Source organism: Dromiciops gliroides, chromosome 3 (assembly GCF_019393635.1).
Source record: "Dromiciops gliroides isolate mDroGli1 chromosome 3, mDroGli1.pri, whole genome shotgun sequence".
NCBI lineage: Eukaryota > Metazoa > Chordata > Mammalia > Microbiotheria > Microbiotheriidae > Dromiciops > Dromiciops gliroides.
In genome coordinates this window covers 474,513,049-474,532,157 of record NC_057863.1, presented here as the reverse complement: position 1 = coordinate 474,532,157, position 19,109 = coordinate 474,513,049, and the positions used below count along the sequence as shown (strand labels likewise).

General features: G+C 39.6%; 1 protein-coding gene across 6 annotated transcripts in view; it reads right to left on the bottom strand.

Annotated features, from left to right (window-relative positions):
- The window catches only part of STARD13 (StAR related lipid transfer domain containing 13), a 681,455-nt gene that overhangs the window by 14,461 nt on the left and 647,885 nt on the right, over nt 1-19,109 (bottom strand). For all 6 annotated transcript variants that reach the window (XM_043992799.1, XM_043992801.1, XM_043992800.1 and 3 more), the window contains 4 exons: nt 9,359-9,557; nt 5,663-5,873; nt 4,933-5,047; nt 3,035-3,256 (listed from right to left, as the gene is read on the bottom strand). In XM_043992799.1, coding sequence (XP_043848734.1) covers nt 3,035-3,256; nt 4,933-5,047; nt 5,663-5,873; nt 9,359-9,557 — 747 coding nt within the window. The remainder of the gene's footprint in view (nt 1-3,034; nt 3,257-4,932; nt 5,048-5,662; nt 5,874-9,358; nt 9,558-19,109) is intronic.

The window sequence follows — 19,109 nt, the reverse complement described above, 5'->3', positions numbered from 1 at the left end:
TTTTTTTTTTATTTCTTGGGGGACCCAGGGATCAGTTCTCCCCCACCCCCTTCCAGAAAGATCAGTGTCCTTGGGAGTTTGTCATCAAATCTCATCTAGGACAAACCCAAGGGAACAAAAGGAATGGAGGCAGATCCTTTGTCTAGACTGCTGAAGGACTGATGGGATTAAACCACACCTGGAATGAAAATTATTTTGTCCTGGGTGTGTGTGTGGGGTGGGCGTGGGGGTGGGGTGCAGCTTAACATTCCTTTTCCTGGGAAGAGCTGAGCTACCTGATGTCATCCCTTGAATTCATTTTAAGATATCTGATCTCCAGTCATGCCAACTGTGAACCAATTAGCTTTGATTAATGTATAATGACCGTCCTGTATCCAAAAAAAGGGATAAAAAGCCTTGGAAAACTCCACACAGAGCTTTTTGGGGGCTTTCCTCCTGCTTGCACTAACTGGCATAACTGGCATAACTGGCATACTAACGCTCTCTCTCTGCCTCCTCTACCGTGTGGCCTGGGACCAAGAGAAGCCAGGGAGACCAGTAAGGTCAATCTCTTACTGGCATAATATTGATAAATTAATATAAGCTCATCCAAAACTTGTGTCTACAGTAATTATTTAAACATTATAATAGTCACACGGATGACGACCCAGCAAGAAAGTCTAAAAAGGTCAAACAGGAGGTGTGCCAGGAGAGACCATAATCATGCAAGTTGAGCCCGTATCTAGGAGGAAAGGGTGGTGAACAGCAAGTGTCAAAATCCAAAGGAAGGTCAAGGAGTATGAAGTTTGAGGAAAGAACATTGAATCAACAGTAAAGAGATCATTGGTGACATTTGCAATCATGGTTTGGATAGAGTAGTAGAGCTGGAATCTAGATTGCATGGAGCTGAGTAAGGGAGATGAAACACTAGTAGTGAGAGAAAACTAGGAATTAAGCAATGAAAATGAGGAGTGATACAAGATGGTAGCTTGAGGGAGTGGTAGGGTCAATACAAGCTTTTAAAGGATAGAGAATTGAACATGGTATTTAGAAACCAAGGGCCTATAGAAGGGCAAAGAATAAAGATGAAAGAGTGGGCAAACTCCTTGAGGAAATGGCAAGGAAAGAGATCAAAGATGGACATTAGAGGGATTAGCCCTGGCAAGGCTCCATTTTCTGAGGATGAAGAAGAGAAGACAAGTAAGGATAAAAAGGGGCTTTGAGGTATGATAGGGGAGATTAAGAAGCTCATGAAGAATTGCCTCAATTTTCCCAGTAAAGTAGGAGTAGAAGCTGTCCTGAGAGAAACTATGTGGTGGGGTTGGGGGAGAAGGTTTGTAAGAGCTATTGTAGGAACATGATAATCAAGGAAGAAAAAAAAGAATTCTTGTGCAATAGTGAGGGCCTACCTGGAATTACTATAATGAAACTGGTAGGCACAGCTGTGTCTCACTTCCTTCAGAAGCATTTAGCAGTTTATGAGTAGGAATGGAGAAAGAAGAAAATGAGGGAGACCTAGGGCTAAGGATTGACAGGAGAGGGAATGAATGGTAGAAAGACAACAGGCAAAGAAATTCAAAACTGGAGGTCAGTGCAACATTGAACTGGTAAACTACTGGGTCAAGTTCATGAAGGGAGCAAAATGAGAAGTGAAAGATACGGCTATACAAAAAGTTGATGTTTTACTGGACTATATATTTGACATCAATCAATGGTATGCTACAGTGGCCACAATTTTTTTATGTAGCCTTAGGTTGCATTAAAACAGGGAATGGGTCCAGATCCTGAGAGCTGATAATCTTCTTGTATACCACTCTGGTCAGATAAGATCTGGACTGCTGGGTTCAGTTATGGGAGCTGTATTTGAGGGAGGACATTGTTAAGTTGGGAGACTAGGCAGTGTAGGAGTGAAGCATGTTGAGATCCTATCATAGGAAGATTGGTTAGGGAAATGGGATATTTATCTTGAAAAAAAAAAAAGACTTAGGGCAAGGGTTCTTAACCTTTTTATGTGTCACAGAGTCCTTTGGAAGTCCAGTAAAGCCTATGGAGCCCTCAGGGAAAAAAAAATTTTTAAATGCATAAAATTTTTACTATATACATATACATATGTATATGCATATATATATGCACACATACACATATACACATATATCTATATAACTATATTTATAGGATTAGAGGAAGCCAATGACATTGATCTAGAATAATCACAAATATTTTTAAAAACAAGTTCACAGATATCAGATGAAAAAGCCTTGGTTCAGGGTGACATGATAGTTACTTTCAAATATTTGAAGGATTATCAAGTGGAACAGGAAGGACAAATAACTTTGTCTTCTTTCTTTTCCTCCTCCACCACAAACAGATGTACAAAACTTAGAAGCTTTCCTACTAAGTTCATTTTAGTTCTTAAATAACATTGATCATTTCAACTAATCTGATCAAACTGCTTTGAAATTTTTTTTCTTATTAAAAACAGTGTCCCCTACCCAGAGGGAATAAAAAACAGGTAGGAAATTGCATTGGGGGAGGCTTGCACTTGATGTAAGGAAAAACTTGCTAGCTGCCTAGGAATAAAGCAGGCTGCCTCAGCAGCTAGTGAGCTTCCTCCCTGGAATTACTCAAGAAAAAAGTTGGATGTTACTTGTTTATTAATCGGTTGTATTTGATGTTCTCTAAGTTACCCTTCCAATTCAAAGTCCGTACTCCTTAACTCCTATCACTTTTTTTTTTTTTTTTTTTAGTGAGGCAATGGGGGTTAAGTGACTTGCCCAGGGTCACACAGCTAGTAAGTGTTAAGTGTCTGAGGCCGGATTTGAACTCAGGTATTCCTCACTCCAGGGTCGGTGCTCTATCCACTGCGCCACCTAGCTGCCCCGACTCCTATCACTTTTGAGCAGCTTTAACTGTTAATTTTTCCATTATATCAAGATCAAACCCAACTCCAAGCAAATTCCACCCATGTTCATTAGTTTTGCTCCTGGGAACAAGACAAAGCCTTAACTCCTTATTGGGTAGAAGTGTTTGGGGGTCAATTAACCCTGGGAATTACCTTTTTGAAAGCAAGATCTGTACTGTCCGGGCTTGAACAAGTGACCCATCCTTTGAACTTTTCCTTTGCTTCTTTCTGTAGACCTTGGATGAGATGTTCCAAATACATGTGGAAATTGCCTCCATTCTCCTCCAGCTGTTTTCCCAGGTCTTCCAGTGTCGGAGAATGGATTTCAGCTTCCATATAAGACTTACGAGATTGAGCTACCATATCGTGTGGGACCTATTCCAAAACATGGGCAGCAGATTTTAGTGAAAAAAATTTAGTTTTTCAAAAATCTTTTCATTTATAACCACTCATTAAACAAATGTTTATTGTGCTCTTGTTGTGTACAAGGCACCATGGAGGAGATGAATCAACTAAACAATAAACATTTGCAAGGGTCCACTATAGTCCTTGCCCTTGAGGGGTTTACAGTCTACCAGGCCAAGCAATCTTATTTGTCTAAATTATGTTTTCCCCCCTCCAAATATCATTGCCTATATTCACATTGTTTTTGGAAGATAAGAAATATAGGTAACATATTACTAAAGTTATATTTATGGTGATAACTTTTGATGGTTTCTCTAGTTCTTTCCACTTCCTTTTTATTTTATTATTTTTTTTTGTCTTTGGGTGGGGCAATGAGGGTTAAGTGACTTGCCCAAGGTCACACAAGCTATTATCAAGTGTCTGAGGCCCCATTTGAACTCAGGTCCTCCCAAATCCAGGGCCGGTGCTATATCTACTGCGCCACCTAGCGGCCCCTTTTTATTTTATTCTTAATGCATTTTCAATCAGTTTGATTCAAGAAGATGGATGACATAATATCAAGAGTTTTGGGCTTTGACTCTGATAACCTGGATACAAGTGCCAGACGGGTCATTTCCAAGGCTTGTAATACGGGGTCAATCACAATATTTCTCAACCTCAGTTTCTGCCTTTGTAAAACGCAGTCAATAATACTTTCACTACCTACTTCATAGGTGGAGCAGTACACAGAGCATTCTGGAGTCAAGAATGCCCAAGTTCAGCTCCAGCCCCAGACACTTATTGTGTGACTCCAGGCAAGTCACTTAATCTTTGTCCATTTAAGTTTCCTCATTTGTAAAATCGGTATAATAATAGCACCCACTGAGTTTTTGTGAGGATAAAATGAGATATTTGTAAAATGCTTTGCAAAACTTAAAATACTATACATGGTGTCACTCTGTATAAATGATGATTATGTTGTGGTGGTGGGGAGTGAATAAAACTGTTATATATTATTATATACATTACCTTTTACATATTATATACATATTATCTTATATATTATTAAATGTACAAGAATATATTTATTTATAAATGAATGATTATTATTATGGGTTCAGTTCTACACTTGGCAAAATGCTAAATGTGAATAAGGTTGGATCCTATAAAGCCTATCACATAACCATGAAGGAAGGGTAAAATGTTCCTTATATTTTTCGAGTATCTTTCTCTTGACACATTCCCAAAACACTTCGCCAGTTTAAAAACATCACAAGAGTCTGACTCACCTATGCTCAAATGCATCAAAACTACTGCATGAGAACATGAACAGTGTTCATCAGTGCCCCAAAATACTGAATCCAGTCAAATCTAAAGGGGAACTTAGATAACCAGGATATAATGGACTAGCAGGCCACCAGAGCTGTTCCCTTACATTCATGGAAGTTGTCATGAGGTCTATAGCATCTGTGACTAATCAAAACCTCCATTTAAAGGCTTATGTCTTTGAGCTTTTTCAAGCAAATGCCAGAGAAATACAAGGTGCTATTATTAATATGAAGAAAATGAGGAAACAAACAAGTATAAACCATAAATATTTTAAATACTCCGAGTGTCTCATCGAGTTCCAAGAACTATAAAGAATGCAGCCAGAGTCGTTCACTCACCTCAAAAAGTTTGTCACATTCTATTATCATGTGGGCAAGTCCCTGAGTGGCTGCCAGATTCTCATTGAGGTCCTTTTGATCTGGCTTGCCTGTAGCATATTTCTTCTGTATCACTCTGTAATTGAAGGCCAGTGTCACAATTGAATGTAAAACCAAATATATTTTTGGGACCCGGAGCCCATCCCTCCTGGTTCCCATTCATTACCAGATGCTAGCCAGATTCCAAACTTTCTCATTTCTAAACAAAGATGATTACCACACATCTCAGATATTCTGAATTAGGTTGGATCCCTGCCACTTTAATTATCTGTAATTGAAAGGCTTGGGAAAAGATGAGGATAGTAACAATTACGTAGGGAGCAAAGGAACCTTTTTCCAAGATTTGAAACACTTAATTGCATGGTTCCATGCTTTGGTTTTCAGTGCAGCCTGCCCATGAGAGTTTATGACACATAACTTTGCCTTCTTCCTTTCCTACACCACAAAAAAAGAACACAACTCATAAACCTTCCTAGACAAGCTCAAAGCCGGTCTCTTAAATGACATCATGATGGAAGTTACCAACATTAAATGGCCTTGAAAAATAAGAGAGAGCTGCCATACTCCAGTCTGAAGTACAGTGAACAAGATTTTTATGCCCCTAGGATAGGGCTAGGTTGGGAATCCCCAGCCCATCTCTAGCCACCCCCCTACCCCCAAACAATTCCTGCTACTGTTATGAAAAACCCACCTTGGGGAACTTTCTTTCTTTAATAAATTAAGATGGAAAAGGGAAGGGGCCAGACACACAGCCAGGTTCATGGGCGTCATCTGATTTTCTTCCACTAAATTGACAACGTCATTCAGGAAGCACAACAGCGTCTGTAGCACCTCTCTGTTCTCATCGGCCAGCAACATGATGGCTGCCTGCACCGCCTGGAGACGTTGATCTTTTGGGACATCTGAGGAAAGACAAGGATTGGTCAGTGAGCTGGACCTTCCCTTTCTCTTTTGGGGTTGCAGAGTCCATTATGATTTAGTGAATACAAATGGTCTTTGCATTTGTAGGATTCTAGAGAGATCCTGCCCTTGAAAACCGAGATTGCTGATACATGAGAAAGGTAGAACAATAAAAATCGCTGAGTATGGTAAATTCTTAAAAGTGAAAGGTTGGTAACATGGTGGTTGTTGTGGCAACTGAAATATGATACTCTTGAGTTGTTTTCTAAACTTGATTCTGAGGAAGCACTTTGACTGATAGAGTTCTGTGGTGGGGGGGGAATCTAAATGTTAGTGATATTTTTCTTTCTAAAACATTATTTATGAAATAAAATTCTACAAAATATTATGCTAAATATTGAACACAGCATAAAGAGAGGTCTAATTTGAGGAGAGAATACACAGCACAGTGGAAAAAGCACTGGCTTTAGAGCCAGAGGACTGGGTTCAAATCCTACCTCTTGGGTGGGTTTACTACCTCTGTAACCCATGGCAACTCACCCTCATTGGGCCTCAGTTTTCTCCTCTATTAAATGGGAGAGTTGGGCTAGATGTCATGTAAGATCATTGTTAGCAGGGATTGTTTAATTCTTTGTACTTATGTCCCTAGACCCTAGCACAGTGCTTGGTACCTAGTAAGTGCTTAACAAATTCTTTTTGATTGATGATCCCCAATGCCTATTTTGTTCCAAAATTTTTCACCCTTTACTCTGCAAGATAGTCAATCTTAGCAAGCCCCCAGCATTGGTATGGGTGGATTCTATTCATATAATTCAAGTTTAAAAATATCCCGTAGCCAAATTATTTGGGGAAAATGCTGCTTTATAGGTCGGACAGGATGGACTTCTGCACTCTAATCCCTCCCTTAGAATGGCTGGATGCTTAGCTCCCAAAGCTTTATTACTGTCAGTGCCAGTGTCTGAAGGAGGAAAGCAAGCTTTTATATAAAGTGCTTGCCATGCAGTAGGCACTGACTGTGCTGAGCACTGGGGATATAAAGACAGGCAAAAACAGACAGTTCCTGTCCCCAAGGAGCTTACATTCGAAAGGGGAAGTTCACACAAGGATGGGGCTTAGGGGTGAATGAAGGGAGGCCAGCTGCATTCATGAAATGGAGGCTCTAGTGGAGGAGAAGGGGGGCGGGGCGTGACAGCTCCAGAAGGTAGCTGTTTTCTAGGGAAAGGATGCCTCAGGCAATAAGGGAAGTTCCAGGATGAGCCAGCAAGAGAGGCATGATTCTGAAAGAGAAGTCAAGAATCAAGACAGGAGGGAAATAAGACAGTGTCTCACAAATGTTATGTATAGAAGGGACTTATACCAGAATGATAAACAGAAACAGAGAGACAGAGACACAGAGAGAGAGAGAGATGCAGAGACAGAGATAGAGAGACACAGAGAGTGACAGAAAGGGACAAAGACAGAGAGGTAAACACCATACAAGTAGTGTATGGAGCTTTTAACTCATGAACTTTTAACCACATTTCATTAATGCACAGGGAAGCAAGAAGGAAGCCTTCCACGCATGTCCCAAAGTAAACAAGCAATGGAATGAAAGAAACAGCTCGTCTATGTCTAATGGAAATCCTCGGAAAGGAGGTTTTCTCCAATGAGATCAAGCACATTCCGGTGGGCCCCCTGAGAAAGGCCGCACAATGTGCCGCTGTAGAGAGGGACAATACCCTCAGCTTTAGGATCCTGGCAATATTCTGCTTTTAAGTTTTCTTGGTGAAAGGAAGCAATTCAGCACTTAAGTTAAATTCCTCTCCACAGATATTAAACTGACAGCTTTGAGGAGCCATTTCTACAAGCAGCCATCAGCTTCACAGCAGCCCTCTATCTAAATGTCTATCATAAAGAAATCTCCTGCTTCCTATGTGACAATGAGATTCTTTTGTCTAACAAAGACCTCTTGATTCATTTTCCCCCCTGATTCCAATTTGCCCCAAGGCTTATAGGACTGTGACCAGACCTATCTTTCCCAGCCAAGGAATCCCATTCAATTTCTAACCTCTGTTAATTTCTACAAGGGACTGAAACAGAACTTAACTTTTATTCACTATTTGACCACTTACTTTGGGCATTGTTTTTGCATGGTCGGGCCTGCTCCCCCACCTCCCCCCACTTTGTGGAGGGGCCCAGGTGGGCATGTCTTTAAACCCCTTCTGGTCCTGTTGCTGACTTTCTCTGGACTTCAAAATCACGACCCCATACCATCATTACCACCCCTTTACCAGTTCCATTTTCTGTGTTGCCTTCTCCCATTAGAATGCAAATTCCTTGAGGGCAGGGACTACCTTTTTGCGGTATTCATTTCCCCAGTGCTTAGAAAACAGAATATAATAAATGCTGGTTTTCTTGTTTCCTTATATATTCCCTACTGAGCTGTAGTCCCCTAGAATGGATGCCAGGATCCCTCAAATATTTCTGGGAAGCCAGCTAGCTTTGGCAAAAATCACTGTCTAATTTAACATGAGAATTAATTTGCACTGATGTTTTGTGTCTAGTATTTCCAGTTAAGTGTAGTTGAAAATGGAATATTTCTGAACCAATTCCGGGTAATTATCTGATCTTATAGCTGCACTTTTCCACAAGATAATGTATATAATTTAACCTTCCTGGGTATCATCTGAACATATAAACTTTACCAAAAGCAAGTCAATTCAATGGCATCCACTGGTACCATTTTTTTTCTAATATTGATTATAATATTTTTGAAATTCCACCATGACAGCTTCTTTGGGAACTATAAGTAACAGACTTCTCTACAAAGACATTCCTTACAAATTATATAAATCTTGTGCCATCAAAAACTTTAGGAGGATTGCTACACAGTCAACCAGTGAAAGCCTCTGTATTCAATAGGGCCAAATGTATGGTTTTAGTGAACTGGAATTTCTTCATCAAAACAGTTTATTTTCATAAAATCACTAAGCCCCCAAAAGACTCATTTTTATATTTTTGAGATCTGTTACCTCCTATAATGTACACTGTCCTTTGATTTAAAAAAAAAATCCTCAGAATACATGTTTTAATTAAAGGTACCTTGCTGTGGATAGATAAAATATTCCTAGGCCTTCCAGTGCTAACATTACTTTGGAAAAATGAGTGACAATATAAACCATGAAAGTAAAATGAGAAACGTGGCACTTTGTTGGTTTACTTGCTGGGTAATGAAAAACGGTCTCCTTTATGGACTCTTCACTTATGGTCAGTGTGGCCTCAGCTACATATTTGACTTAGAATTTCCTGCAATTCCAAGGGAGTGAAAGTATTAAGAAATGATATGTATTTTCTAGATACCTCAGTCTCCCCTCCTTCTTTACCTTTGGAAAGCCAATTTAAAACTAGGGACTTCGACTGTAACGCTTTTACTTGGCCCCAAGTCCAGGAAGATGTTAGAAGCTTATGTCAAAAAGTCATCTTCTTCAATGCTGTGAGGCTAACTTACACTGATAGATATGGAGGAAAGTTTCCCCTAGCTTGCTTGTAAAGAGTGGCTCTGGCAAGTCCCGGAAGAATTGCTTGACCATATCTGCCACATCATAAGCAGACTGGTCCTCATAGCTGACGTTCTCAGGGAAGGTCTCGTTCATCTGACGCAAGGCTTGGATTCGAGACTTCACTCCTGATTTCCGAAATAGACCCACCTGAAACAACCCAAATAAATGCTTAGGCACAACATCAAACAACTTGTTTATCTCATTAGATTTTATTCTAGGATGTAACAAAGCTCGGTGGAGGTGGCAGGAGGACAAAGATATTCTATTTCCCCTTGACGACTATCTTTATCTGCAGAAATTTTCAGGAAATAAAATGACAAGGGACAATTTAGTTGTTACCTTGTTGAACTTTAAGGTGAATTTTGTAAAACAAAACAAAACAAAACTATGTGATAGTTTACAATGTAGCATAAAATCTTTTTGTTCTTTGTACATAGAAACATTTATGTTTGTTGATGATTAAATTCATAATAAAGTTGTCTTCAATAGTAATGCTATATTAATTTAAATTACTACAAACATTTCATTCAATTTATCTCCTCTGAACTGCTATAGAGTTTATTGTCTATAGCACTCATTTGAAACTTAGAACACATTGCCTTGTGGTTATTTTTCTATATTTTTAAGGTAGGATTATAAAGTAATGAAAGGGGCAGCTAGGTAGAATAGTGGATAGAATGCCAGTACTGAAGTCAGGAGGACCTGATCAGCTTCATACACTTACTAATTGTGAGACCCTGGGCAAGTCATTTAATTCTGTTTGCCTCAGTTTCCTCATCTGTAAAATGAGTTGAAGAAGTTAATGGCAAACCACTCTAGTGTCTTTGCCAAGAAAATCCTGAATAGAGTCAAGAAGAATCAGACACAACTGAAATGATTAAACAATAAAATAAAGTAATAAAACTACTTTTTCCAAGACCCAACTACCCAACTACACCTCCTTTGTAGACCCAATGCCCAGGCTAGTGATCCCTAACATGAGTGGCTGATATTGCTTTATCTGTATTTTCAGTATTGCTTCTGAAATGTGTAATGAGAAAAAACATGGCCCTAGAATATGGCCCTAAAAGGAACATGGATGCTTTTTCTAGGGGCCTTTCACAGCCTGTCCTTCCCTCTACTTAGTGATAAAAATATTTTTAGGGGGTAGCTAGATGGCACAGTGGATAGAGCACTGGCTTTGGAGTCAGGAGTACCTGAGTTCAAATCCGGCCTCAGACACTTAACACTTACTAGCTGTGTGACCCTGGGCAAGTCACTTAACCCCAATTACCTCACTAAAAAAAAAAATTATATATATATATATATATATATATATATATATATATATATATGTATATATATTTAAAGTATTTCTGGAATTCTGTGTTATTGTGAAACCACATAAATAGTATCAAATAATACAAACTAATATAAGGCCTGTTGTCTTCAAACTTTAAGCTTATGCAAATACTTATTAAGTACTAATTAGGTAGAAAGGAGTGTGCTAGGTGCTGGGAAAAACATAGACTGAAGGACTCAGGTCCTCCAAATTTCAAGCCTGGCATTCTATCCACTGTGCCACCTAGCTGCCCTCTGTAGTCATAGGACCTGAGTTCAAATCCTACTGCACTTATTATCTATGGGACCTTGGGTCATTTAACTTCTATGGATCTAAGTTTCTTCATTTGTAAAATGAGAAGGTTAGATTAGATGGTTTCAGAGGTTCCTGCTATCCAGCTCTAACTCCATGATCCTACGAAATGAAGAATTCAGCAGAGAGAGAAAGGGTTGGCCCACTTCTGGGCTGGCGGAGAAAGGCACAGCGTCCAGTTTGGCTGAAGCAAAACAGGAGATAAAGCTGCAAGAATAGAGTGTTTGAATTTTTATTTGGCAGCACTTGAAGTCAGGAAGACCTTCAAATCTGAATCTGAATCTTGCCTTGGACACTTACTATCTCTGGGCGCTCTGGACATTAGGGGATAATAATAATAACAGCACCCCACCTCACAGTATTAGCATATGTTGAGGTAATAGATGCAATGCACTTTGCAAACCTTGAAACACTGTATGAATGTTAGCTATTATTACTGTCATTGTTTAAAGCAAGATGGGAAAGTTCCTGAAATGCAAAGTGACCAGGGACAGTAAGCCACTATTACTCTCCCTCCCTTGCCTTAAAAAAAAAATATATATATATATCTATATATATATATATATATAAATGTGCAATAACCAAATGTCCTCTGTAGTAGGCAACCTTTCTTAAAGGTCCCAATGTCTTTGCAGGGGTCCCATTTGTTGTTCCAGATGGAAAGCTGTGTCTATTTTAAATCGCAGTTAACAGCAAGGGAAAGATTTCAAAGAATTAGCAAATGTTCAGGTCTATGTAAATGTCAGTTGGAAGGAGCACAAGGGAAATAATTCCCTGATACATTCTGTGGCAATAAAAGAGCACATAGCAATATTTCCTCCTATGCCAAATCTTATCAACCTAATCCAACAGATCAGTGTGTGCATGGCTTTTCTCACTGGAACCATCAGTTAATTTAAAAAGTTTTGCATGTAGTCAGTAAACAAAGCCTTTTATATGGTGTGATTAGCTCTATGGTTTAGGTAGCACTCCTCAAAAAAAATCTAACCATGTTTCTTTCTCAGATATTCTAGATTCCATCAAGCTGCATGGGAACAAAAACAGACCCTGTCAAAAGACAAAGCCAAGACTTGGAAGGGATTATTAGTAGAGGGTTAGTGGACACTCTCTTCAATCTGTTTACTTCCTTTTTTTTTTTCTTTTGCGGGGCAATGAGGGTTAAGTGACTTGCCCAGGGTCACACAGGTAGTAAGTGTCAAGTGTCTGAGTCTGGATTTGAATTTAGGTCCTCCTGAATCCAGGGCCGGTGCTTTATCCACTGTGCCAACTAGCTGCCCCCAACTTCCCTTATTTTTCTAAAGCAAGTGGTCATTTTGGAAGCAGGCCTTGTGCCATAGGGGCTAAACTGCACAAGAGTTTTCAGAAATGAAATACCTGCAAGGTGAATACTTGAGCATGACTCAAATATTTATTCCCATGTGAGCTGGCATCATCCCACTTAAGAATCATTACCACTGTTTTCCCTTCTAGCTTGCAGCAGAGGAAGTGGAAAAGTGATGGAGGCCTATGAGAATAAAGCAGGCAGGTTTCCATGTAAATGATAGAGGGACATTTCCTCTTTTGACTACTGTGTCTTGCATTTCCCTGTATTTATTAAAATGCATGCGCATGCCCCAAGGATGTTTTCTCTCTATTGTGACATTTCTAAGTTACTTTCTAGTTTCAGCAAACATCCCCAAATGCGAATTTAATTATTTTGAACATGTCTAAGACTGTTCTATTGCTTGTTCTGACTTAGGTCTTTGAAGATATTTTAAGGATGGACTGCCTAGAATTCTGGCCTTAATCTACTATCCACAATACTCTCATTCCTATATGGATGTGTGGGATATTGGGGGTTGTTAATTTCTCCTGATTTTATTTACTAGAGAACCTTTTTCTAAATTGCTAAAGGAGAGGTGGTCTTAAGACTTAGACACCAACAGTCTTGACAATTAAAAAAAAAGATTTAACACTTTTTTTTCTTAGTGGAACAAAGGTTGAAAAGCTTTTATACATAGCATGATGGGGGATGAAATGAAGCTTTTTTATTTTTAAACTGGGGAAAAGGCAAGTATCAATATGCCCTCTGTTGTCAGTAGGCATTGCTTCTCTGGGAAAGTCCCAGAAAACATTGGATGTTTCTAAGATTTAAAAAAAAAACCAACACCAAAAACCCTGGGGTTTACATTTACTGATTAAATAATTTTCCAAGGGAAAAATTATGGTAGCCCTGAAGAAAACATTCTAAAAACTGCTGCTTCCAAGGTGACCCTCTGTCTTAAGTACTGAGAGGTAGGCCTCTAACTTCCTCAGCTTCATTCCTAGGCACAAGTGACAGAACAGCTAGCTAGCAAGTATGTGCATTGCTTTCCACCCTTAAGTTGGTCAAATGAGATAATATTTCAAAGTGCTTACTGGTACCTGGCATATAGTAGGTGCTTAATAAATGCTTGTTTCTTCCTCCCTAAGTGGATGACTTGTTTAGTCTGCATTCAAGAGTGAAAGAGGTTAAAACTGAGACGAAGTCAAATCAGGCACAGGAGTCATGCCAATGATGCTGACCCACATTGAAGGCATCATCGTCCTTCTGGTTAGCTCAATGAGGGGAGGGCAGTACTTTATTTACTTGGCCTAACGACTACCAAGTGCCCCCCTGACTGCTCTTTTTTATGGATCAGAAGTTTGATGTATGCTCCAGAGGAAAGAAATGAAAATGACACTGTCCTGGTTGATATTCTAGAGAAGCCTATTCATGCCTAACACTAGGAAAAAAAAGGCAAAGAAATTGCTCTTTAGCAAATACAAGATGCTATTATAACCAACAAGGGACACGTCCTAATCTGATGAACAAGTGCAGATTCGTCTGGCATTAGTTAAAAGAAGCAGAAGGGGAACTGGAATCCCCTTGCTATAGTATTTTTCAGCCTAGTAATTCAATTGTTATGAGACCTTAGGAAGTCAACCTATCCTTGATGTGACTCAGATTCTATAACTAGGAAACAAGTGTGGTTAGCTATAGCAAAATGAAGACAGATAAATTGATTTCTGTTACATGTTGACATTTCGGGATAAAGGGCATTTTATGAGGAGACAAAAGGATTGAGTGAAGTTTTTTTTCTCCCTTTTGTTTCTCTTTTCCATTCCTTCCTCTTTTGTCCTCCATACACAAAACCAGGCTTTGAGAGAGAGGATTCAAGGTACCATTGAAATAGTGAGGCTCTGGAACATCATTCATTTTATCTAAGAGAGAGGTGACTGTGAGATGTGGGGCAGCCTTCAGGCCTGAGTACAAAGTGTCTTTGGCAACAGCATTAGGCTTTAAAAACTTACAACTCCGTTAGAATGATAGGCTGAACACCCAGTGCTGCATTAGAATTCGAATTTGATCTAAATAATATTAAATCTCCTCCATGTATCCTGTTTATGCTAATCCCCTTTGGTGTTTACTGATATTTATCAGGACTTCCATCTCCCCTTCTTACAGATGAGCTTAGTTAAAGGTTGGCTTTCTTCTGAGAGGGAGAGAGAGGTTCTACACAAACTATTACGTGGCAGGTTTATATCACAGCTTTAGCCCATAGCCTCTGTGCCTTCATTTTTGCTGTGAGCCCAGTCTGATCTCTTCTTCAACACGCAGCTGATTTAGGACTGAAATTAGAGCTTGGCCAACAAAGAAAGGCACAGAGAATCCTCTTCCCCAGTGCTATGTCTGAATACAAATAGTTCATAATTGAAGGCTACATTTCCTCATTTCATTTACAGCCAGCTGTAAGGGCCCCAAATGGATAAGTTATACTTTATCACACAGAAACTACTCAGCAGCAGTAAGTAGATGAGGTGGTAATTCTGGCAATACTTCAGGGTTCTGCAGCGCAATACTCAAGTATTTAAAATAAGTGCTTGTTATGGGGGGACTGGGCTTGCCAACTGCTAAGAAGACTCAGTAAAAAGCCAACGGCAGAGTCTTGAAAGAAGCTTATGTGGTGGCAGGGGTAGGGGTTGTCAGCAGACATGATCAGCCAAACAACCAACTTTGGGTGGTTGAAAGTCAGGGAGGGAGGACAACCTTCTGGTCTATGCCTACAATATTTGGGGCTGGGGTCCAAAGTCCATAGCATGAATTATTCTTCTTGATTCAAAGGAGTTGACGATACTGGAAAGATGAATTTTGTTCTATTTCACTTTTCCCTGTTTTAAAAATTATGTTCTTTGTTTTCAAATACCCCAGAATGGTCTTCTCCTTTTGACCTATATCGCTTTGCTCCTTTTGTTGCCTACCTTTTCATTTGTATTGCTGTTTTCTTTTCCTTTCTCCTGCTTACTTTGCTTACTGTTCTCTAGTTCATTTCAGTTCTTTTCACTAGGACCCTGTCTCCCTTTTAGGAGGCAGAGTGGCATGGCTGATAATAACATCGAACTTGAGTTCACACCTGAGTTTGAATCCCACCTCAGATACTCCCTGTGTGACCCTGGGCAGCCTCTCTCACAGTTTCCTCAACTGCAAGAAATAGAGACAATAAGAGCATCCATCTTACAAGGATGGATTAAAAGCTAGCCCTAGTGGGGTTTGGAAGACTTAAATTTAAATCCTTACTTGGACACAAGCTGGTTGAGTGAACCTGGGCAAGTGCCTCAGTGGAGAAACTAGTAAACTCTTCAAGATTCTGAAGCTATAAAGAAGATACCAGGGGGCGGCTAGGTGGTGCAGTGGATAAAGCACCAGCCCTGGATTCAGGAGTACCTGAGTTCAAATCCAGCCTCAGACACTTGACACTTACTAGCTGTGTGATCCTGGGCAAGTCACTTAACCCCCGTTGCCCTGCAAACAAAACAAAACAAAACCAAAAACCAAAAACCAAACCAAACCAAACAAAACAAAAAACCAAAAAGAAGATACCAGCTTGGATTGTTAAAGGCATTTCCTCATTTGGGAATTGCCTATTGTGACAATTGGAGTGATGCCCCCTGCTGGAGAGATACTGTAGGAAAGCTCCGCCATGAGGAGAAGCTGTCTGAGGGTAAGCCATGTGGCTTGGAAGGTCAGTTCCTTGGCGTCAGGGAGTGACGTTTGATGTTTCCGGTTTAGATAGGAGGCTTGTGGGACAAAGAAGGGGGGAGGCTTTTTCTCTCTTTGATCAGGATCTCGAGGAGAGTGGAGCTAGAAATGCTGGCTCCCTGAGATATATAGATGTAGGCATCTTGGCCTCTCTCTTTCTTCACCAAATTCTTATGCTCCTTAATAAATGCTTAAAAGTCTAAACTCTTGCTAAAGCTTTTAATTTATTGACGACCACTCATTAGATTTTTAGACAGTATAGCTAGATAGCAACTTTTCACTATTCCAATGAAATCATCCATCTTAGGACAACATGGATCTGGGGAAAGGGTAAAGACTTGTTTTCTGATCTCTAGGAAGATCAAAATGTCAAATGGTAGATAATGAAGACAAACATTAAAAGGGACACATAGATAGTTTTACAGCTCACCAAGAGGTAACATTTTTGAACAAGGAAATCAGCTCCTTTATTTCATGTATAAATGTTGGTGTTATTAGTCCCCCCCACCCCATGGTTTTTTGTTGTTTTTTTGGGGGGGGGCAGAAAGGATAAATATAAAAATTATATACTTAATCTCATCATTCTATTCTAGAAGAGTAGGGGAGAGTGTCAACGTTGTGGTGATATCTATGTACTACACATACATTAATGTGCAGATAATCTTTTCAAAGAAATAACTCATAAGACCATTCTGAAAATAAATGATAGGGTTGTGATGGCAACACCCTAGACAATTTAAGATCTTTTTTTGCAGGGGGGGGGGATGTTCTGAAGGGAGGAAAGCAAAGTCGTTGATCTAATCAGATGGTACGGGTCTGCTGAAGGCCAAAAGAACTAGTGTAGATTATTTTTTGCAAGTCATCTTTAAGAGTAGGACAAAACAAGGCCACAATCAGCAGTGTCTCCATGAAGTGATATATCATACAAGAAGACAGGCCCTATGGAAAGTTTGAGATATGGATGAACTAGATGGTTTGTTACTGATATTAGGACTCCTGCCCATAGAAATTGTGTAGAACTGGCTACATGCTTTTTTTAGGCTAATAAGAGTGTTAGGTGTATCAAATGGGAAGAAATTGGCCCATGAAGCTACAGAGACCAGGAAGATTTCACAGCAAGGGGAATGTATTTGTCAGGAAGCTTTCTATAAAGCTTGGGACCAGCCTAATTTTTTTTGGAGGGAGGGGGCAACAGAAAGTAAAAATAACTGACCAACAGAATTAATGCTTAGACAGGAACATTTGTAGGAGATGAAAACTGGGCCACTTGTGCCTCCAAATGGGGGCTGTAAACTTGAGACAAATAACATAGAAATATTCCTAGCAGCCTTGTAAGAGGTACAAAACCTCAAAACATTGCACAGGTGCTGAGGAAGACATGAATGAAGCATTCAGGGACCCCTTATTTATACATTCTAAATTATACACCATCTCCCCCTGAAGTTATCACTTGACATTTTTACATAGGGATGGAGATGAGAAAAACATGTCAAAGGCTTCTTGGGAGGGACCAGATTCTCCTACATGTTCTTAGGAATGAAAAAGCATTTAAGTGCTCGCTAAATGCTAGGCACTGGAGACAAATTCAATAAATAGTCCCTACCCTCAGAGAGCTTATATTCATTTTTTGTTTTGTTTTGTTTTATTTGCTGGGCAATGAGGGTTAAGTGACTTGCCCAGGGTCACACAGCTAGTAAGTGTCAAGTGTCTGAAGCTGGATTTGAACTCAGGTACTCCTGAATCCAGAGCCAGTGCTTTATCCACTGCGCCACCTAGCTGCCCCCCAAGAGCTTATATTCTAAGGGCTCTGTTCCTTCTACATTCTCTTAAGAGGGAAAGGAGGTTCTGACAATGATATGAACTTTGCTACCAATCAGCAACTTAGAGGCAGCTAGGTTGTATAGTGCAGAGAGTGCTAGACATGGAATCAGGAAGGCCCAATTTTGAATCCTATATCAGATACTGACTCTGTGAGGCTGGGCAAGTCACTGAATCTCTCTCAGCCTCAGTTTCCTTATCTGTAAAATGGGACTGATAATAGCACCTTTCACAAAGTTGTAAAGATTAAATGAGGTAACATATATAAAGCATTTTGCCAACTTTAAAGCATTTTATAACTATATTATGATTGTGTATGTTTTTTGTTTTTTTTTGGTTTGTTTTTAGTGAGGCAATTGGGGTTAAGTGACTTGCCCAGAGTCACACAGCTAGTAAGTGTTAAGTGTCTGAGGCCGGATTTGAACTCAGGTACTCCAGACTCCAGGGCCGGTGCTCTATCCACTGCATCACCTAGCTGCCCCAATGATTGTGTATGAAAATTTAATAAGCTGTCATGTAGCCTTATTTGTTATTTTATTAATAATACTTCAATTTAAGTAAGATTTTGAAGGTTTGCAAAATGCTTTACTTATGTCTCATTTGTTCTTAGAGAACGGATATATATTTAGTTGTTCCAAGTTACCTACTTTCTACTTTTTTCCTCCTATAACTTAAGGGCTATAGGCTGCCTTCAGATCCTTCCATTTTCTTAATGGAGAAAGGTATATAAAGTTGGCTATGAATCCAAAGTGTGAAATGGAGAAGGGACATAAGCCATTGGCTAGGGACTTTGAAAGTGTTCATCCCCACTACCTTAAAATATACTCATGACTTTTGCTTGAAAGGGGAGAAACGGACTCATTAATAGTAGTTACACAGACTTTATTTTGACCTTGTCCATTCAAGCAGAGTTTGCTTTTTTCTCTGACTGTTGTTGGTTGGGTAAGAAGTATACTCACGTAGCTGATGTTGTTTTCATATTTTTCTTATATAGGTTTATTTTTGAATGAAAATAAATGTGTTTATGGTCAAGGTTTCATTACAATAATGTTGCTTTTTAAAAAAAAAAGAGAAGGAAATGGGGCAGCTAGGTGGTGCAGTGGATAAAGTACCAGCCCTGGATTCAGGAGGACCTGAGTTTAAATCCGGCCTCAGATACTTGACACTTACTAGCTGTGTGACCCTGGGCATGTCACTTAACCCCAACTGC